This window comes from Phoenix dactylifera, chromosome 13, assembly GCF_051530095.1.
Source record: "Phoenix dactylifera cultivar Ajwa chromosome 13, Ajwa_hap1_PhDact_Kaust_v1.1, whole genome shotgun sequence".
Taxonomy (NCBI): Eukaryota; Viridiplantae; Streptophyta; class Magnoliopsida; order Arecales; family Arecaceae; genus Phoenix; species Phoenix dactylifera.
In genome coordinates this window covers 17477445-17500435 of record NC_143202.1, presented here as the reverse complement: position 1 = coordinate 17500435, position 22991 = coordinate 17477445, and the positions used below count along the sequence as shown (strand labels likewise).

General features: G+C 48.1%; 1 protein-coding gene across 1 annotated transcript in view; it reads left to right on the top strand.

The window, feature by feature from the left end:
- Positions 1-311: 311 nt before the first annotated feature.
- LOC149751455 (uncharacterized) overlaps positions 312-22991 on the top strand; it is a 40912-nt gene continuing 18232 nt past the window's right edge. Inside the window, exons 1-5 of the mRNA XM_089926898.1 lie at positions 312-449; positions 5219-5536; positions 5735-6139; positions 13782-14513; positions 14922-15455. Of these exons, the coding sequence (XP_089783024.1) occupies positions 312-449; positions 5219-5536; positions 5735-6139; positions 13782-14513; positions 14922-15455 (2127 nt within the window). The remainder of the gene's footprint in view (positions 450-5218; positions 5537-5734; positions 6140-13781; positions 14514-14921; positions 15456-22991) is intronic.

The following is a 22991-nucleotide window of genomic DNA, read 5'->3' as shown; positions in this document are numbered from 1 at the left end:
TGTCCCCCTGAAGGATGAGTCCTGACGCTCTGCCTCTTGAGGCATTGTTGACCATCCAAAGTGGTATGGATGCGACACATGTTCGCTGATTCAACTAGGTGGATTGATCCAGGCCATCCAAAATTCTATAAAAAGAGGAGAATGGCCTCTTGCCAATCTGCTACTTCTTGAAGGATCCTGAATGTCTTTTCTATCATTTTGAGAGATTCCTTCTTTTCTCCTCATTGCAGGATAGAGCTTTCATGGACTTTACATAGGAGGAAGGTCTTCAACGCCACATTAATATGCTCTAGTCGGCTCTATAAAGGGCCATGGAGAACGTGGCCAAGGTTGAGGCTGAGTTGGGATCCCTTTGGAGCAGGGTAAGGGTCGAGATGGCTACCATGGAGGCTGATGCTAGTAGGAAGGTGGTTGATGTGGAGGCCATGCCGAGGGTTATTGAGGATAGGGTGAAGGCGGCTGAACTCCAAGCTTTTAGAATCTAAAGGGAACTGCAGGCAACCAGGCGGCCAATTTTAAAGGTCGAAAGGAGGGCTTTCCAAATAGTTTAGAAGTACAAATGCTCAATCGACTTCTAGCAGGAGATCACTGAGTCCTTCTTGCAAGGCTTCTAGGAGCACCAAAAAGGAACAATGAAGCTTCAACCTGACCTAATCCACCTTGTACCGAATAGGAGCTGTGCTAAGAGGAGGTGAGATTCGGTGAGCAAGCACCCTTCATCGGAGTAGGGAGAGTAGAAATCCACATTGGTCTTCTCCTTGAGCCTCCAAGGTGAAGGCATGAGATGAGATGGAGGGTAGCCTTCTGGTCATAATGACCCTGTCGGATTTGTCAACCTCATGAGGCTGGAGTTCGGCTAGTCCGAACCTCCTTTCCTTGTAATGTAGTGGTTTGGTCTGGTCTTTGACCTACTATGTAATCAAACATTATTATTGAAATAGAACGATTTCCAAGCATACCTTTTCTTTCTCATGGTTTTTGGATGTTCGCTTGAGGTTATCTCAAGGGTGCCGTGGTGGACCTAGATAGGCCAGAGACATAATTTTTCACGATTGGTTGAATAAAGCCAGAAGACCAAGGTAAGGTCGCAACCAAGCAAATCCAAGGATTTGAGATCAGTGAATGCTTCAAGATGAGGCCTTGCCAAGATGAGGATGAGATTACAAGATCATAATGAGATGAAATCATAGTAAGACGAGTTGAGCTCGAGTAGAGACCAGCCGAGATAGCCCCAAGCGCTTTAGAGATATCACGATAATGCTTCGAGCATAATTCCATAATGGCTATAGCGCCCATGAAGATAATCCAAAATGTCCTCTAACTATATTAATAAGACCAAAATTTCATGAGGTGCTCGAGGTCGGCAAAAATATCACCTGCATAAGAAGTATTTGAAGATCATCTTGTTGAAGTAAAGCGTAATCCTTCATGGGCCTTTAAGCCTTTGATCAATTAGATTCTTTTAGACCGTCAGTGCTCAGGTCGAGCATGGTTTTTCGCATCCGAGCCCAATTCATAGTAGGACTTTTGATTAGTTGAGTTCTTCTAGTCAGCAATGCTCAGAATATCGAACTGAGCGTGCCTCCTTCTGTCGGAGCCTAGTTTATACTAGGACTTTTGATCGATTGGATTCTTTTGATTGGTGATACTCAAACAATCAATTTGGGTGTGCATCCTTCCATCCAAGCCTAGTTTGTACTAGGACTTATAGCCAGTTGGGTTCTTCTAATCGACAACACTCGGATGATCGAACCAAGCATGCCTCCTCCCATCCGAGCCTAATTTGTACTTGGATTTATGATCGATTGGGTTCTTTTGGTCGACAATGCTCGGGATGATCGAACTGAGCATGCCTCCTCCCATCCAAACATAGTTTGTACTAAGATTTCTGATTGGTTGGGTTCTTCTAGTTGGCAATGCTTGAGTGATTGAATCAAGCATGCCTCCTCCCATTCGGGCTTAGTTTGTACTAGGACTTCTTGGAGGTCTCAGTCAATCTTGGGGTATCTCCACAGGAGTACGTGAAGCTTGGCTCTCCAAGTTTAGCTTTCTATCTATGTAGGCTCATAGAATAGAGGTCCCAATTCTCTAGATTTAGCTCCCTATCTGCCTAGACTCATGGAATGGAGATCCCAGCCAATCTTGGGGTATCTCCATGGGTCAGTCATGGCGAGGTAGAAAGCAATATTAGAGATAAGCTGAAACACAACTCTATTATGTATTAGTAACAAAGGGTACAAAATTTAATTTCACAATTTTTATTGTGGTCAGCCTTGAGGATATCAAAGCTATGATGTTCGACGCTCTTCTTGCCTAGTGATCTTGACTTTTCTGAAATTTTGTCTCGTCACTCAGGTCTTGGAGTCACAAGCTTTTTCTTATTGGAACCCCTTCATGGATGAAGGTGATCAACCTGAAAAGTGGCCAACTACTGTGTTGCCTCTCTACAATTTGTTCATTCCGCTCTACACTCTCTCGTTGGTTGTCGACATAAAGATGCATCAAACAAGGGCTTCCATCTCATCCCTCAGCTGAAAGTATTCTTCAGTATCGAACCTGTGGTCTTTGTGGAACTAGCAAAATTTATTTGGGTCCCTCTTGTTAGCAAGGGCCTTTATCTTCCAAGACTGACCGAGGTACCCCTACCATGATCTGAGCCCTTGGAGCATTGAGGGCAGTCTACCTCTTGAACATCAGAGGTTCCGAGGTCGCATAGTGACCCCTTCTTCTCGCCCATTGTTTTTTCTCGACTCATCCATTTATTCGTGGCTTGGTCATTTTATGCCATTCCTTCCTCATTCTACCGCTCTTTGAGCTGTCATAGTCTCCTTGTCTTGGATGTGTTATCCACTCGAGAGAGGAGTTTGGAAAATTTCTTTGAAGGTCTCTTATCCAGCGAAAAGCAAAAGCACAAGATCTTCGGACCATTCATCACTAAGGCCACCATGATGAACCGGTCTAGCTCATGCACTGCGAGGCTTCCAGCATTGAATCGGGTAATATAGCTTCAGAGGGTCTCATCCTCCCTTAGCTTGATGGTGAACAGGACAGTGGAGACCCTCTACTATTTTTGCTACTAAGAAAGTAGCCGATGAAACAACGGTTGAGTTGATCAAAAGAACTAATCGATCCTAACCAAAGGGTTGAAATTCGGAGCCAAGCAGTCTTTTTAAGAGTGATGGGAATGCCTAGAACATTATAGCATTGTTGGATCCTTGAAGCAACATCAAATATTTGAACTTTCCTAGATGGTCCACTAGATCTATAGTGCCATCATAGTGGTCGAATATCATCATCTTAAATTTCTATAGTAGTCTCTTCTAGGATCTCCCTAGTGAAGGGAAGATCGCTGATCACCTATGGATCATCTTCACCTTTGGTCCTCTACTCTTGTAGGACTTTCATTTGTTAATATATCTCCTCAATATCATGGAGAAGGTCTGCCTCCTACTTGTAGATTTCTCTCGGATGGTGCAGGAAAGATTCATCAGGGTTGGAACTTATGCCAGAGAAAAAGTAATCATGCCCCCAACCCTACTTAGAGTGTTCGGGATTGTCACGACCCCCACCCCGCTTCCAGCGGGCGGTCGCGACGGTCCTAGGGTGCGGGTAGGCATAAGGCCACCAGCCACCACGTAGAACCCTACTACCTATCAATCATCAATAAATCCTGGAAATTTTGGCATGATATATGCACAAAATAATCACATTTTTTCTATATTTACCTGTCAGGATATATCAATACATACAACAACTCTACCTGTCAGAACAGCGCATATAACCTACTACAATATAAACCTGGACAAGATGTCGCAATATATCATCATAGGCACACAACTGATCAGCACATATATATATACCTACTTTCCAATCCATCCATGGTCAACCCATATCCACAACAGAATCTATGACTGTAACTATACACTATATACAACAGAAGTTTTATAATACACCAAAAGGTATAAACCTCTATCTACATTATACTATGGAGCGGCACAGCTAGCAGGCAATCTCTAACCCTGCTTCTCTCTATACAACGTCTGCTCTGCAATCAAAAACACGAAACTGGGAAGTGAGTATATGAATACTTAGTGAGTGGAGTAGAGAGTACTATGCACATGAGACAAGATATAATCATCGCTCAAGGTGAAATCTGAAGAGCATATGAGCAATCATCAATAACAGGATGCACACAACTCAACATAAGAAATATGGAGTAAATCATCACAGTATCACCACAATCATAATTAACTCATCGGGAGCATATATAGAATAATCAAATAAACATGAATGATACATCATGAATATGCTCAATAGATTATAACACTGAGATATGCAAATCGGGGTGTCAATATGCGAAGTCATCACTAGACAGCTGTCGGAAGGTGGGTCTTACGCCCCAGGCGAACCACAACAACTCCCTACTATCACATGCATATGCAGGATAAGACACCATACTGATAATGTAAATGCTGGCCAGTATCCAGAACAGAAATCCATAGAAACATCTCACATCTATATGCTAAACGGCACCTTGCGGGGTCTTACTTTGCCCGACGACAAGCCATATATAAGTCGCGGGACTGGCCGATCCTACGCCTAGGGCCGTGTCCCCTCCTAGGAAGGGACTGGGCTCCGCCCACCCAAAAGGCTACTATGTGCACACAGGCCGATGTCTAACCCCATCGACTATAGGTGTCCTGTAGATACTGCCAAGCCATGCATAAATGCCATAATGCACCCTCCCAATACTCTAATAAAAAGGAGTATAATCAAGACTACCACTCACTCGACCACGACCCAATCATAAACTAACATCAGGATTGGGAGAGAGGGGTCAAGGGAGTGCAATGCAACTCAATATACCACTGAAAAGGCTCTACAAATCTTTGAAATAGAGGAAATGAAATCAATTTACAAAAGAAGTCATTTCACAATTTGGAACCAATTTGACTACTCTTCTACCTCTTGTAATTAGGGCTGGAAGTGGGCCGGGCCGGGCCGGGCCACACCCCTACCCAAGCCCGGCCCGAAATTATCTTCCGGGCTTCGGGCCGGGCCGAGGCCCGAACAATTTTACAGGAAAGTGGCCCGAGCTCGGCCCGGGCCTGTTTGGGCCAGCCCGTTTGGCTTTGAATATCCATCTAATTGTATCTATCTTTGACAAAGTTTACGTTTCTTGTTTACTGAAGATTATATTTTCGCATATTCTTGTCAGATCATGGAGATTGTTGCTCAGCTGGAGGGTACTGTTTTTACTTTGGATCCATCAGAGAAGCAAGTAGGTGAGGAAGTAATCACATTACTTCAGAAGGAAAAACAATTTAATGGTGATTCCAACGATGGCATTGAACTTGAAATTTTCCACCAAGCTGCTTTAAAGCTGGGCATTACATCCTCTAGAGCAGCTCTTACTGAGAGAAGAGCTCTCAAGAAGCTGATTGAAAGAGCCTGTGCTGAGGAAGACAAGAGGAAGGAATCCATTGTGGCTTACTTATTGCATCTTATGAGAAAATATTCCAAGCTTTTCAGAAGTGTGACGCCAGATGACACCGACTCTCAACAATCTGCTCCATGTTCACCTACCATCCAAACAGGCTTCTTTGGTTGGGGCTGGCCAACCTGAACCGCTCCTTCGCTGCCCACGAGCTCAACCCCAAGAAGCCCCCCACCTTCGCCACCCGCCAGCAGCAGATCGGGTTCTGCCCCCGACGACCAGCACTACACGCTCCAGCAATTCGAGACCAAGGCCAAGCAATTCGAGCGCGCCTACCTCAAGAAGGCCAAGAAGACTACTGCTAGCTTCCTCTCCCCGCTCGAGATCGAGACCCTCTTCTGGAAGGCCTGCGCCGACAAGCCCTTTTCCGTCGAGTACGCCAACGACATGCCCGGCTCCGGCTTTGCCCCCCTTGGGGCTGCCCGCCGCTGGCGGGGGTTGGAGGAGGAGGAGGAGGCCGGCAACATCGGGGAGACCGCGTGGAACATGCGGGGGGTGTCCAGGGCCAAGGGCTCGCTGCTGCGCTTCATGAAGGAGGAGATCCACCGCTCGTCCGCGCCGCCTCTGCTGGCCTTCTCTGCAAATCCCTCGGGCTGCAAATCTAAAATCCTTAATGGCAACTCGGCCGCGATTCGGGCTAAGGCATTCGTGATTCGGCAATCGGGTTAAGGCATTCCTGATTCGGGCTAAGGCATTCATGATTCGGTAGACTGGCCCGCGTCGGGCTGGAAATGGGCTCGGGCTTGGACGAGCCCGGGCCGGGCCAATGAAATACCTGAGCCCAGCCCAAAATAGAAATGGGCTGAATGATTAAGCCCGAGCCCGGCCCGAAAGGCAGTGAGCCGGGCCCATAGCCCAGCCCGCAGGCGGCCCGAGCCACTTCCAGCCCTACTTGTAATTCCTCTCAATGTTTTCTCAAATGCATGCATGTACAAATTAATCAAGCATGGAGAAACAAGATTATAGAGGAATCTACTACAATATCAATCAATATGCACAAGTGGAATCAATTTACACTGGGCGACATTCATGAAAATGAATTAAGAATGCTCATGGTGCAAAGTACATGACTTCCACTCACTTGTCAATCTGGCACAGCCCTGATACGCCTCGAAAACTCTATAGAACGCAGTAGGGGACTTCTTCCTCTTGATCCTTAGTTCTTTGCCCAACTGAAACATGCATTAATAACATATTTATTCTTGTATCAAGGCCTAATAACCTACGTATCAATTGTAAGCATAAAAGTTTCAGTTGACTCAACTCCCCCCCTTAATTAACATTTTTTTCTTTTTTCCTTATTCTTATTAATTAATCCTCAATTTACATGAATCATGATGCAAGAGTATCCCACACACACCTTGGACTAATGCTATAGGGTCAAGGTGTGCGAAAGGAACAGGTCTTGAGTCTTAGTGGAAAAAGTTCTCCTTACTGGAGGAGGTCCTCTTCCCCACCCCCCAAAAACAAACCGACCCTATAGCGCTTCGCGTTCTTTCTATTCCATCCCAGTCTATTCTGGGATAGGCGGCTAATATTAATCTAGGTCTTTTTTTGGGGTTCTAGAAAGAACGTCAAAGAAAGGTGACTTAGACTTCTCCTTTGACTGAGACGGAGACTGAACGAGCTGCTTCAGAAAGTCATGACAAGCCTGGGAATCGGTTCTTTTTTCCGAATTTGACTTTTAGCAATCCCTATGTTAGAAGCAACATGTTGTTTGATTAGACCACGAATGAAAAATGTTGTCCTCTTCCCTTCTAATCCAAAATTTTACTAAACCTTGGGTCGACCCCAACTTTGAGAGTCGACCCCCGCTTGGGTCGACCCCAGCTTACCCTGAGTCGACCCCAAGCACAGAGCCGAAAATCTCCATTCTCTGGAATTTTTTGAGAGAGTCGATCCTACCAGACTTGGGTCGACCCCACTCAGCCCTGAGTCGACTCCGGCTTACTTTGAGTTGACCCAACACCATTTTTTTCATCTTTCTTCATCCGGATGAACAGTAACCCAGACTGACCTCTGGTTACTTCATCCCGGATTTGAACCTCATACCGAACTCCAAATTTTATGAAATTTTTACCTAACATTCTACACTCATGGCGGATTCCAAAGAGTAACATGCATTGCTATCGGAGGCCGTTTGACCTCCGAAACAATTCGCTGAAGTCAGGACTTCGACACAGGTTTTCCGCAGTCTCGGAAGAACCTTGTCGAATTCCGATTTTTTCTCTTTTAACCACTTCTAACACTCCTATCTAACCTCTTTAAACCACATCCATTAGAAGATTAGGTAGGGATGGGTATTTACCTCTTTCTCTTCGGAGGATTGGATCCTTGCGCCGAAAAAAAGGAGACCGACACTTCCCTTTTCTTCTCTCTTTTCCTTCTCTTCTTCTTCTTCTCTCTTTTCCTTCTCTTCTTCTTCTTTTCTTTCTTTTCCTTTCCTCCGCTTGAGACCCCTCCCTTCTCTGTTTCAAATCCACTGCCTCAGCTAACCAAACCCCCTAATTAAGTCACATCAAACACCAAAATTCCCATTTTGTCCTTGCCACTTCAACGTATCTACAATTATGCCATTATCTTTGATTCCTTCCAATTTTACCCCTTATATCAATTTTAAGGACTATTCTATCCTTCTTTATATATATAAAAAAAAAGTTTGGGGTTATTACAGGGATGGTGGCGGCTACAACCTTGTGCCAAGGCATCTCGGTTGTCCGATCGGCTAGCAAGGGGGTTATTGGCCCGCTACTGCCGACACCACTATTATTAGGGCTTGCACTTGCTGAGCAAGCAAGTCAAGTCAATCAGCATCGATAGCTCCTGCGGCTAGCTAGGAAGACTAAGATCTCAAAGGGCTGCATGGGAAACCGCTATAAGTAGGCTGGACAGAAGCTCGATGGTTGCTCCTCTTGAGCTTATGGCTTTTCTTCCTCCCTTCCAATAGACAGCACCAATATGTTGCTGCTGATCTCGGGACATCGATGCAGACCACCTTTGTGGATCTACAAGATAACAAGCAAGGGTCAGAGAGCTCACCGAATTGGTTCCAGTTGGCCTTCTGATGCTTAAGTCAGAGAGGGTTGTTGTTGGTAGGATGTAAGGAAGAAGAAAAAAATGGATAATAATGCTAATACTAAAGAGTGGTGGTGTGTTCTTCTCTCCTACTTTCGTGGATAGTCTTATGGGCCTTTTTATAGCTGGGATCCTGCATCTTTGGCAAAGCATATTCCAACAAACTCTAGGTCATATTGTAATAACCTGCTGATGTGGTGCAATAACTTGGGGATATGTCGTAACTGCCCAGCATATGATGGAATTTCTGAAACCTTGCATGTGCTTGGGGTAGAGGTTTTGCTCAACTAAGGTTGTTGAGCTGAGTTGAGGGACCTCGGGTTCGGAGGTCAGCTACTTCTTGTCTACTCGTCCCAGCAGTCAAATGGGCTTGGAGGTTCCGAGCAAAATACTTTGGAGAGTTTTTGAGGGCAACCAGATCACCACGAGGATGATGAGATAGGCAAACTTGATTAATCCCCATCTCCTTGATCAATTATTGATATAACACAAGCTACAGTCTATCAATTGAGTGCATAGCCTATTAGATGGAACATTTCTAGAAAAATTAACCACCATTTGGATCATTGAGTAATTTTTGAAGCCATGGATCATTATACAATTTTCTATCACTCTGCTAGACATAAGCATCTAAAAGCCTTCGATCGAGTTTATACAATGGCCTTTATGATTTGGCAATAGTTTTCCCATACATGCAACCAGAAAAGAAAAAAATAAATCCTATGATTTTAACTAGTCATCGATTGCTTGGGTTCTCATACAAACCACCACAAAAAAACTTATGAACATTCGAACATTAAAATAAGAAATCCCTCCTCTCTCTTCTCTATGCCTCCCGCCACCCATCCGCCTTATTCACTTGCCTAGATTGGACGGGTCAGGCCTAGGTCTTTAATTTTTGTGCCAGACTGGGCATGGGCTGCTAAAATGCTGCCGATACCAGACTCTGGCTTGGTCTGGCATTTACTTCAGTCTAAGCTTGCATGCACCTTGGAAAATTTTTCTTCGGGTAGGAATTAAAATTTGGAGATAAACCAAGTCCAATCGAGGTTGAGGACCGATCTATATCTCTTCTTGGCTCTGCTTGTCTCCTGTCTTCCTCATAAACTTCTTTGTTGACCCCTCTCCTCCTCAAAATTTCTCATCATTCACTGCTCTCAATCCATGGAAGCCTCCAAGTTTGACTCCATGAATAAAATTGGAGTTGTGTTCATATATTCCCTCCCATCCTCAGTTCTTGGCTTGTTCCCTGTTGTTTGAAGAGCTATATTTCTTTATCTCTTTATTTATTTATTTATTCTTTCGGGTTGGCCATCAATATGTTGTTGGTTTTTGTTTGCTTTTTCTTATTTCATTGTTAACTTTTGTTTCGAATTGCATGGAGTTTTCTTTTATTTGTGTTGCCGTTGACCAATTTTACCTAGGCACTGAGCAAAAGGGGCTGGAGGGATAGACGGTGAACTGCTTAGTCGTGCAGAGCTACAACCCATTCGAAGAAACCTTGAGGAACTAGATTGCATCCAAGATTTTGGTCTAAGGTTAAGCTTTGACCTAAAATAGCAAAGATAAAAAAGTCCTCTTGCCTAAGAGTATCCAGTGGAAGACCCTCTAACACCCATCACTGAAGGATTTGGGCACATGGGTTGACTATGATTGGCATGCCACTGCACGTTCTGAGGATTATGCATGAACATTTTGCACGTGCACCACGCCGTGCACATCTCATAGGTGCAATTTTGGAGACCACCAGGGATCATCGCTGAGGGGTTACCAGCTGCAGAAGATTTTGAAATTCAAAAGGTCACCTACACACTTCTCAGGCTTGCCACGTGGCAGACCCTGGTTACAGTTCAGAGGCTTTGTGGAGTGTGTTGGTTAGCCAATCTTTTAAGTGAGTTGTAATGGGCTCCAAGGCTCATCACTTGCCCCTCATTTCTATAACTGAGATAGGCCTATCAGCGTGGGTGGCGGAAGTAGTTTCACCAGTAGTGCTGACCACCGAGGTAGCCCACAAAGTCGAGCCAAAATGATGCAATTGCTTTCCCACGCCGTCCTTCCAGTTCGATGCTGGGATTCCCCAGATATCACATTTATGAGATTTCCCAGATATCGCATTTATGAGAGGCATGGTTATCCTTGCTATTTCCAAATTGTCCTGATTATAACGGAAATATCAGCACGCTAATTAGACACTTGGAGTCCGATGGCTATCCAGTGGATCATCTGAGGATGAACGCTCGGGCGACACGTGGCTAGGATAGGTGAGCCACCATACCAACATAGCCCATCCAAGGTTCAATAAAGAGAGCGAAGGGATGCAACGACCCTTCCACCTCGTCCTTCCTCGCTTTGAAATTGAAAGAGAAAGAGAGCAATCCTAGGGTTTGGTCCGCAGTCGTTTCTTACCAATGCTCAATTTCTCACGAACCAGTAAAATGGTATTTTGAACAGATCATCTGAGCCCAAAGGGACGAAGGATGCAGATAACTTGGGCAGCTAACTTACATCGGCAAGCTTGACGACGCACCAATAACGTAGAGATCCCGAGACCCACTTGCTGTTTGGACATACGCATAAGAGATCATATGAAGTGCTTTTTGATCACTAGGGTGGCCCCATGATAAAGTGGGACCGATGACAACACTTATTCGAGCAAGGTTGCTAGATGCTAATGATAGAGCCTTCCATTTCCAGCTCTCAACCTTTATGGTCACCTTATTTATGAGAAGGTCAAATTACAAACTCCCCTCTTTGATGAAATATTTAGAAGATTGCAAACCTGTTGTTTGACAGCAGGTGCCATATATGGGCTAAAAGTGATGTAGGATTTAAAATAATTTATTGCTTGACCAGAAAGAGAGCTATAAGTGTGAAGAATAGATGATGTAGCTCTAGTCACTAATAACCAGTCATCAGCAAAAAAAAAAAAAAAAGGTGATACAGCAGGCCCTCCTCTAGGTTGATAAGCTCAGAAATCTGGAAAGAACCTAAGAGCATAGGATGAATAAATATGGTGAGGGAGGGTATTCTTGCCTTAGACCTCTAAATGGTAAAAACCAAGGAGTTGGCGTACGTACTATTAACAAGCAAAGCAAACTGAGGTACAAACACATGCCCCCACCCACCTTATGAACTTGGCATGAAACCCGAATTGCTTCAAATTATGAATCAAGAAGGGCCAATGGACACGATCATACGCTTTCTCATCTATTTTAAGCTTCATCAAGCTTCTGAAAGGAGGTACCTTGCTAAGAGTATGCATTAATTTCTTAAGGTAGCAAAATATTGTCTACCGTGTTCCTTCCTTGAACAAATAACCCTTGTTCAGCCGATGCCAGCTTAGGGAGAATAGGTTTTATCTTGTTGACGAGAAGTTTCGCCACTATTTGTAGACCATAGACTAATAGGTCTATAATCATTCATTAATTCAGGATTAGATTTTCTAGGTTAGAGTAATATATGTTCTTTTCCATGAGCTAGGCAAGAAATTATGTCTAACGAAGTATTTGATTGCAACAGTTACCCCCGTTTTGATGATATGCTAGAAATACTGAAAGAAGAAATTTGGAAAACCATCTGGGCCAAGAGCTTCATCCGGAAACATGCTTTTTAGTACTTCTTCAATTTCATCTTCCCTTAATCAATTACTCATTTTGATCTATTGTAATAGAAGATAAAAGCTAAAGTAACTCCATGTCCTCCATGGACTCCTGAGCTTCTCATCTCTGTTGGAATTAGACACCAATAAGGTATGAATACCTATAATGTCATCAACCCTTATCCCCTAAACATTATGAAGTATGTGAATTTTGTTCCACCTTCTTCTAAGCATGGTGGATCGATGAAAAAATCTTGCATTTGCATCACCTTCTTTCAGCCAACCAACTCGAGACTTCTGCCTCTAGCAAACCTTTTGCATATATGAAAAGGTTTTTTTCGATACTCTCGAAGGAAGGCCAAGAGCTGGTTATGTTGTTGTTCCCTTAGGCCCCTGGGTTGTGCTGCTTTCAATTGCAGTTCATAAATTTGGTCAAGAAGTTACCAATATTTCTCTTCCATTGTTTAATGGCTTTCCTAGAATTGTGCAATAACACTGATAGTTTAACTCTTGGTGAATAGTTTTTGTTGGGGGAAAACCCAAGTCGCGCCAGCCCGGAGGCGCTCGACCAGAAGGCGCCGACCAGAAAGGCGCCCGACCAGAAAGCGCCCGACCAGGAAACGCCGACTAGAACGCGCCGACCTCGCGACGCTCAAATTAGAGGCACCCCACTGAGCAACTAGCTCGGCTCGGCACCCGACCAGGTGCCGAGCCCTAAAATGCCTTGTCCAAATATTCGACCCCAGCCTGATTCCTTAGAGAGAATCTGACAACTAGATATCCAACTCCATCGTACTCTGCTACCGTCGTCAAGCCATTAAGGCACGTGACCTTCGCAGGCATCCGGCACACCCGATCATTAATGCGTGTGGTCTCTGCAGGCCTCCAGTGCACTCAGCCATTAATGAACACGGCTCAAGATGATCTCCAAATCACTGGACCATCAAAACGTATGGCTCTCCCTGTTCACCGGTTCACTCAGCAATTAATGCACTTACTATCTACGAACCCCAGGCCCACCACGGCCGGCGGTTGAACCACTCCACCAGGTCCGGTCAACCATGACAATTCGCTGACTCCGGTCTGATTCGGTCTCATCCTCCACAACGCCATTAATGAGCATGATCGTGCCCAATTATCACGAAGAAGACAATTTTCCCTGTCACCTCCCAGGTAATATAATATCCTTCTATAAAAGGAAACCTGGAAAAAAAGAGGAAGGGGACAAGATCAAACATTCTCCTTTTTTACTCCACTCATATACTAGCCCCCTCTGACTTAAGCATCGGAGGGCCGGCGCCGGAGATCCCGGCCACCGGCTTCTTGCAAGTTCTCCAGGAGGACGCCATCAACTGACGCACCGCCACCTATCGTTCTAGCAGCGGAGCTCCTCCCCTCTCAGCCGACGGTCGCCTCCGAGTCCAATTTCCAGCAACAGTTGGCGCTAGAGGAAGGGACCGAGTCGCGGCCATGAAACTGAGAAGCAAGGGAGCTTCTAATGCCTCTCGACGTCTTCCACCCAGTCCTGGACATTCTATCCAGAACTCGCCACCTCCGGCCGAGTCAACTCCCCAAGTCCGGCCGGAGCAGTTTGATGCTCTGGTACAACAGGTACAGGCCTTGGCCACTGCTGTCCAAAGCTTGCAACCCAGAGGCATCCCAACGGCACCGCTCCCTCCAGCCCCAGTTCAGTCGGTGCCTCCTGCAAGCGGATTCCCCCTCCGAGGCCAAGACTCCCAAGTTCAGGCCTCCCTCTGGAGAGAACACCCGGCGAGAGGTCCTGGTGGCTGGCCACAACCATCAGAAGCCGAGTCAGTCCCAGGGCAACCTACGCCGGAGCGGACCGCCGCGGCGATCCCCCAGAATGATGAGCTCGACAAGAAGGTCGAGAAGCTGGAGCGCCAGATTGAGGCACTCCGTGGAAGGAGGCCGGGACGCGATGGTGACTTCGAGTTCACCACGAGGTCCCCCTTCTCCCAACAGATTGAAGATGAGTCGGTCCCGCCAAGATTCAAGATGCCCCAGGTGGAGCCTTACAACGGCAGGACCGACCCCCTTGACCACCTGGAAAGCTATCGGGCCCTAATGGCCCTGCAGGGAGCCTCGGAGGCTATGCTGTGCAAAGCCTTCCCGGCAACACTCCGAGGACCAGCCCGGCTTTGGTTTACCGGGCTGAAGCCAAGCACCGTTTCCTCCTTCGAGCAGCTCGGCAGACAGTTCGCCAGCAACTTTGCTGCCAGCCAACCCCAGCGGCGGACCTCGGACTCCCTCCTTGATATAAAACAAAAGGAGGGAGAGTCCCTTAGGGAATATTTGGACCGATTTACCGCCGCGACATGGGAAGTCCGGGAGCTTGACAAGTCAATCGCCATGTCAGCACTAAAGACTGGAGTCCGGTCTTACAGATTTCTCTTCTCCATTGAGAAGAACTTCCCTACTGACCTCACTGAAATGTTGGTTCGGGCACGGAAGTACGCGAAAGCCGAGGAAGCTGTTGCCATTAGACGGAGCGGGGCCGAGCAGACTTCCAAGAAGCAGAAAAGACGCCGCGAGGAGCGCGGCCATCCTAGAAGCCCGTCCCCGCGCTGAGCCAAGAATCCGCCCCGTCTGAAGAGTCCACCTCGATTATGGGGACCACCTCGGCAGAGGTCACCGCTCCGCCCGAGGTTTCCACTACGGGCTCACATACCCGACGGGAGGTACGAAAACTACACTCTCCTTACTGCTCCTCGGGCCGAAATTCTCATGGAGATTGAGGGCCGGGACTATTTTCGGCCCCCGCCCCCGAGGCGAGATCCCGGAGCCCGGTGCGATCCCCGGAAGTACTACCGTTTCCACCAGGATCATGGCCATGATACGGAGGACTGCTTCCAGCTCCGAGACGAGATCGAAGCACTCATTCGCCGAGGGGTGCTCGATCGGTTTGTACGAGGCCGGCGTGAAGAGAAAAGGCCAGCAGAGAGAGCCACACAGCCTGAAGATCCAAATGCCAACAGGCCCATCGTCGGCACCATCAACACCATCCGAGGCGGGGCCTCGGTCGGAGAAGCTCCAGAGGAAGGAACCTCCTCGAAGCGCCTACGCGCCTCGGAAACCATCTCATTCTCAGATGAAGACTTAGAGGGAGTCGAAACTCCCCACGATGATGCTGTGGTCATCTCGATGGTTATGAACAGATTTGATATAAAACGCATCTTAATTGATAATGGAAGCTCGGCGAATGTTTTGTATTTTGACGCCTATTCTAGAATGGGGATGACAGGAACTACGGAGGATGAATGCCCTGTTGGTCGGATTTACTGGAGACTCAGTCCCAGTAGAGGGCGAGGTCGATCTCCTAGTCACGGTCGGGCTCGCCCCCCGGGAAAGTACCGTGAGGATGGGCTTCCTTGTGATACGCATGCCCTCGGCTTATAATGCCATTCTTGGAAGACCGGGACTCAACGCTCTTCGAGCCGTGGTCTCAACTCGCCACCTGCTTATGCGATTCCCCACCAGCCAAGGAGTCGGCGAAGTCCGCGGGGACCAAGCGGTAGCGAGACGATGCTACATGACGACCCATGAGGCAAAGCGACCGGCCGAGGTGCCGGTCCCAACAACAGACCAGCTTTCGGCTGAAACCCTGGAGGCATGGGTCGGCCCTCAGAAGGATCGGATAGAGCCCGGTGAGCTACTAATTCAAGTTCCTTTGCACGAAAACTTTTCCGAGCTAACCGTGCAGGTCGGTTCCGGCCTCAATGATCGCGAAAGGGATCGCCTCGTCAACTTCTTACGGAATAATATGGACGTCTTCGCCTGGTCGCCCGCGGATATGCCGGGGATAGATCCGGAGGTCATGGTCCACCGACTTCAAGTAAAACCAATCTGCAAGCCTGTGCGACAAAAGAAGCGAGGTGCCGCTCCCAAACGACAACGAGCAGCAGCCGAGGAAGTTGATAAACTTCTCAAGGCCGGCTTCATTCGGAAGATATCCTATCTAGAGTGGCTCGCCAATGTGGTCCTCGTCAAAAAGGCTAGCGAAAAATGGCGCATGTGCGTGGACTACACCGACTTGAATAAGGCCTGCCCAAAGGACAGCTTTTCACTCCCCAGCATCGACCAGCTCGAGGACTCCACCTCGGGACATGAGCTGTTGGCATTTATGGACGCCTTCTCCGGATACAACCAGATTCGGATGGCGCCAGAAGATGAAGAAAAGACGGCCTTCATCACCGACGGGGGTACCTATTGTTACAAAGTAATGCCATTCGGCTTAAAGAATGCTGGAGCAACTTATCAGAGGCTGGTCAGCCGGATCTTCAAAGAACAAATAGGCCGAAACATGGAGGTCTATGTTGATGACATATTGGTGAAAAGCAAAGTGGCGCAAGATCATGTGACCGACCTCAGTGAAGCATTCTCCACACTCCGAAGGTACCAAATGAAGCTCAATCCGGCCAAATGTGCATTCGGAGTCACCTCAGGCAAATTCCTTGGCTTTGTAATTACGCAGCGGGGAATTGAGGCCAATCCTGAAAAGATCCGAGCGCTCCAAGAGATGATGCCTCCGAGGACAGTCAAGGAGGTACAACGGCTTACGGGCCGAGTCGCAGCCCTCGGGAGATTCGTCTTCCGATCGGCCGAGCGCTGCCTTCCATTTTTTGCGGCTCTTAAGAAGCCAAAGGACTTTCTATGGTCGGCCGAGTGCCAGCAATCTTTCGAAGAGCTCAAGCACCTTCTTGCTTCTCCTCCTCTGCTCATAAAGCCTCAGCAGGGTGAACTCCTCTACCTTTACTTAGCTGTTTCCCCCGTAGCGGTGAGCTCGGTCCTGGTTCGGGAGGAGAGCAAGCTCCAAAAACCGGTATATTACACCAGCCGGATCTTGAGGGATGCTGAGACCCGATACTCCAAGCTGGAGAAGACTGTTTATGCCTTGGTCATCTCAGCTCGGAGGCTCCGACCCTATTTTCAAGCCCACACGATGGCCGTGCTGACCGACCAGCCAGTAAAGCAGATCCTGCAAAGATCAGACCGTGCGGGCCGGATTACTAAGTGGGCCGTCGAGCTCGGAGAGTTCGACCTCGAGTACCGACCCAGACCGGCGATCAAGGCGCAGGCACTCGCTGACTTTATAGTCGAGTGCACTGTACCAGACGAGGCCGAGCCCGAACTTGAGCCCGCGCCAATAGAGCAGGCCCCGAGCTCGGCATGGGCTCTGCACGTCGATGGTTCTTCAAACTCGGGGGGTAGCAGAGCGGGTCTCATCCTTACCAGCCCGGAAGGCGTGGTTGCCGAACAAGCTCTACACCTCGAGTTTTCCGCTTCCAACAATGTGGCAGAATACGAAGCACTCATCGCCGGGCTCAAGCTAGCCAAGGAGCTTGAAGTGAGGGACCTGAGGGCCTTCAGCGATTTCCAGCTCGTCGTAAACCAAATCCTGGGTGACTTCGAAGCCAGAGACCCCACAATGCAGGAATATCTCCGAAAGGTACGGGACCTCACCTCGACCTTGAATTCTTTCCACATCCAACATGTTGCCAGGTCAGAGAACCTTAGAGCAGACCAGCTGTCAAAGTTGGCGTCCTCTCGCATGAGCGAGCTTTCCAAAGCGACGGCGCTAGAGTATCTCCAAAAATCCAGCACGGAGGAGCTCGAGCAGGCCCTTTGCATTGAGTTCGAGCCAAGCTGGATGGACGAGCTCATCAGCTATCTGCGGGACGAAGTCCTCCCCGGTGATGAACGTGAGGCTCGCCGAGTGAAGCGTTCCGCCGCCTGGTACATATTGTACGAGGAAAAGCTTTATCGAAGATCTTTTACCTCTCCCCTCCTCATATGTCTCCGCCCGACAGAAGCGGATTATGCAATGCGTGAAGTCCATGAAAGGATTTGTGGAAATCATCTGGGGGGACGAGCACTGGCGCATAAGATTTTGCGTCAAGGATACTACTGGCCGACACTCTAGAAGGATGCCTTGGACTTTGTCCGAAGGTGCGACCGATGCTAGAGAAACGCCAATGTCCAACGTCGACCCTCGGCTTCGTTAACCTCCATCAGCTCTCCTTGGCCTTTTGCCCAGTGGGGGATCGACATCTTAGGACCATTTCCTCTGGCGACCGGGCAAAGAAAATTCCTAGTCGTCTCCATCGACTATTTTACTAAGTGGGTGGAAGCCGAGCCAGTCGCCCGGATCACCGAGCAGAAGATGCGGAATTTTGTCTGGAAGTCAATAATCTGCAGATTCGGACTCCCCCGCATCCTCATATCAGACAACGGCCGCCAGTTCGACAACCTTCACTTTAGAGAATTCTGCTCCGAGTTTGGCATCGACCACTATTTCACCTCGGTCGCGCACCCTCAGACGAACGGAGAAACCGAGGTAACAAATCGTACTATCTTGCAGGAGCTCAAAGCCAGGCTCGACAAGTCCAAAAGACAGTGGGTCGAAGACCTATATAATGTCCTGTGGGCCTATCAGACCACGTTCCGTGTTCCCACCGGCGAAACTCCTTTCAATCTAACACATGGAACGGAAGCCATCTTTCCGTTGGAGATCGGACTCCCTTCTCCGAGGGTAGAGCATTATGACGCCAACTCCAACTCCTCACAGCTCAGAAATAACCTGGACCTAATCGAGGAGACAAGGGAGGCCGTCCGAGTTCGTATGGCGAGGTACCAGCAAAAAACAGCGCAGTACTACAATGCTAGAGTCAAAGTCAGATCCTTCAAAGCAGGGGACCTCGTCCTTAGAAGAGCTGAGGCCTCCCGGCCGACCGAGCAAGGGAAGCTGGCTCCGAACTGGGAGGGATCTTACCGAGTCGCACATGTCCAACGGCCCGGAGCGTACAAGCTGGAGTCTCTCGATGGGACCCCCATTCCACGAAGTTGGAGTTCCGAAAATCTCCGAGTGTACTACCAGTAGAACCCCGAGGGGTTCCCCATTTTAATCATAAATCTCACTTTTCTACAACAGCTTATGTGCAATTATTCAAATGTGCCAAAATTCTCCTAATGATTGTCTCATAACTCCCAGACTTGGCCCAGCTCGTCAATCAGCATTGAGCGAAGCTAGGCGCCTTAACGAAACTTCGGAGCGCCGATGTCGAGCTCGGCTCGATCTCCACCGGCCATCGAGCTCGGCTCGATCTCCATCAAATACCTCGACTACAGTCGGGATGCCCCGATACTTCGGGATGATGGAGCACCCTCGTGGTCTCCCCGAAAATGTTCGTGGTCATCCAACAGTTCGAGATGCGGTCCTCTATCGAGCTCGGCTCGATCTCCATCGGCCATCGAGCTCGGCTCGATCTCCACCGGCCATCGAGCTCGGCTCGATCTCCATCAAATACCTCGACTACGGTCGGGATGCTCCGATACTTCGGGATGATGGAGCACCCTCGTGGTCTCCCCAAAAATGTTCGTGGTCATCCAACAGTTCGAGATGCGGTCCTCTATCGAGCTCGGCTCGATCTCCATCGGCCATCGAGCTCGGCTCGATCTCCATCGGCCATCGAGCTCGGCTCGATCTCCATCCAATACCTCGACTACAGTCGGGATGCGCCGATACTTCGGGATGATGGAGCACCCTCGTGGTCTTCTCCGAAATAAATGTTCGTGATCAGCAAAACGTTCGTGATTGGCAATGAACATCCCTGATGGCAACTGGTTTCTTCTATTATGCCGGCGTCCCCAGAGAACGGACCCCGAGCAAAACAGTGTCCTCAAAAGTTCGCCGAGAAGCAAAGCTGACGACCTCGGCGTAAGACGCTCGACCCCAATGGTACAAGGTACCCTTTTTTAATCGATGTTTACATTATTTCATTTACTTCGTTCCTGATTAAGCGCCTGAATGAAACCCCGACCAGCATCGAGGTACTTGGCCGGGCCAATCGTTGCCTGGCCTCGCCCGTCCCGCATGCACTGCTCGACGGCGAACTCTAGCCTGGTTTACACCGGCAGCTCGACGAATTCCCATCCTAAGCTTCGGGATATTGGACCTGTTTTAAGTCGGAAGGTCCGACAATCCGCCTCGGCAACCCAAGGTCCGAGCTCGCGGAGTCCGAATAAAATTCGAGTTGGGTTAGTGACCTTTGGTCCTAAAGCTCGGCCGAATTCTGAACCAAGCTCGAGAAGGCTTGCCGAGCCTAAGCATCTCTTTGGACCTAAACACCGCAACATCGCTGGTCGAAAATCCGAGCAATGGAAACCTAGGACCTGAGCTCAAACTCGGCAAGCATGCCGAACCTAAACATGGGTCTACGTAGCGAACGAAGTTGGGGCTGCAGAGCCCAAGTCCTTAGAACCTAAAGCGGATTCGCTTGAAGAAATCTAGGGTTACTGAAAATCGAAACTTAAACCAATCCTACAAGTTAGAAAACGATATTCATTTAAGGGGGCCCAAAGGCCAAGTACAAAGTTTAGGCTCGGCCTTGTAACAATATGAAGGCCATCCCTATTTACAAAAATGATAAAGAATATGAAAAATCCTAAGGCTCGGACCTATTGTGTAATAACCCCAAAATATTTTTTTTAATATAAAAAGGGATAGAATAGTCCTTTTCAATTAATATAAGGGGTAAAATAGGAAAGAATCAAAAGATAATGGCATAGTTGTAGATGCATTGAAGTGGTAAGGGTAAAATTGGAAGGAATCAAAAGTTAATGGCATAACGGTAGATATGTTGAAGTGTTAGGGGCAAAATGGGAATTTAATAATATTAAACAAAGGGTGAATAGTGTTTTGATGTGATTTAATTAGGGGGTTTGCTGTGGCTTTTGGATGGAAACCGAGAGGGAGTCTCAGACGGACAGAGAGGAAGAAAAAGAAGGAGAGGAAAGGAAAGGAAGAAAGGAAGAGGAAAGGAAAGGAAGAAAGGAAAAAGAAGGAGATCCCGGTTGCGCTGCCAGCTGAAGGAAAAAGTGTAGATCTCCTTCCCCTCTACGCAAGGACCTCGATTTCCAAAAAGAAAAAAGTAAATATCCGTCCCTATCTAGTCTTTTGATGACATTAGGCTATACAAAGGGTGGATATAGTCTAGAGGGGTCGGATAAGGGTTGTAGAGGTGGTTAAAAGAGGAAGAATCGGATTTTAACAAATTTTTCCGGCACTACGGAAAAACTGTGTCGAAGTCCCAACTTCGGCAAATTATTTAGGGGGTCAAACGGCCTCCGATGATGATGCATGTTACCTCTTTGGAATTCCCTATGAGCGTAGAATGTTAGGTAAAAATTTCATCAAATTTGGAGTCCTGAAAGTGGATCAAACCCGGGATGAAGTAACCGGCTATCGGTCCGGGTTACTGTTCATCCGGGTGGAAAATAGGGGATTTCATGCTATAATAGGGTATTAAGTCTAGATCAAGCTAAAAGGGACCTTGTACTCGTGCAAGGGAGTCCCTAATACACATAAATGATGAGTTAATTAATAGTAAAAGAAAAAGAGAAAGAAAAGAAAAGATTTAGAGAACGGGGGAGTTGAATCAATTAAAGTTTCCTATATTATAATTGGCACGTAGATTATGACCTTGATACAAGACTAAATGTATGGTAAATGCATGTCACAGTTGGGCAAGAAGCTAGGGAACGAGAGGAAGAAGTTCCCCACTGCCTGCTGTAGAATTCTAGAGGCGTATCGAGGCCGTGCCGGATTGGCAGGTGAGTGGGAGTCATGTACTTTGCACTATGAGCATTCTTAATTCATTTTCATGAATGTCGCCAAGTGTGAATTGATTCCACTTGAGCATATTGATTGATATTGTAGTAGATTCCTCTATAATCTTGATTCTCCATGCTTGATTATTCTGTACATGCATGTGAGGGAACATTGAGAGGAATTACGAGGGGTTGATGAGTAATCAAATTGATTCCGAATTGTGAAATGACTTCTTTTGTAAATTGATTTCATTTCCTCTATTTCAAAGACTTGTGAGTGGTAGCCTTGATTATACTCCTTTATGAGTAATTAAATTGGATCTGAATTGTGAAATGACTTCTGTTATGGGGGAATTGAGCCGCCATGCCCCACGTGATCGGCACGCGTATCCAGGAAAGCTACAGCTGCCCTATGATCCAGCACTCCGACCCCGAGTCGGACCTCCTCGGCTCCGCAGCCCGACCCCGGGTCGGCTGCCCTATGATCCAGCACTCCGACCCCGAGTCGGACCTCCTCGGCTTCGCAGCCCGACCCCGGGTCGGCTGCCCTATGATCCAGCATTCCGACCCCGAGTCGGAGATCTTTTGATAACGACAGGCTATTCTCCAGAGGCACGCCGCGGCCTCCTGCTCCACTACTCCCTGCAACGGCTGTACCCGATGCTGCCCACGATCTCCTGTATCAACCGTACAAAGCGGAGCTCCACTACGCCCTGCCATGACCGTACCCAGCGCTGCTCCACGACGCCCCGTAACGGCCATGTCAGTGGCCATTCTATCGTGCCCCACGACGACAAACCCCCCTGAGAGACCTCCCAGCCAGGTATATATGCGGCTGGGGGGAGAAGGGGGGGTAAGCAATACCTCCCAGAGCACTCTCTCCCACTTGTGATTATCATCTCTCCTCCTCCAATCTCCTCTGACTTGACCGTCGGAGGGCCATCACCACCCTGGTGGTGGTGCAAGGCTTGTTTGCAGGTTCCTTGGCGGAAGGTGGAGCGCAACCAGCACCAACCAAGACAACTCAGGCGGAACCCCGTTCACACCGTCGTGTCAATCGTTCTCGGTTTGGACCACCAGCAACAGTTGGCGCTAGAAGGAGGGCACCGAATCTCAGAACGATCGTAATGGCACGGCGAGGTGGTCGCGGAGCTTCCAATGCTTCCGGTCGCGGAGCCTCTCGCGCCTCTGGCC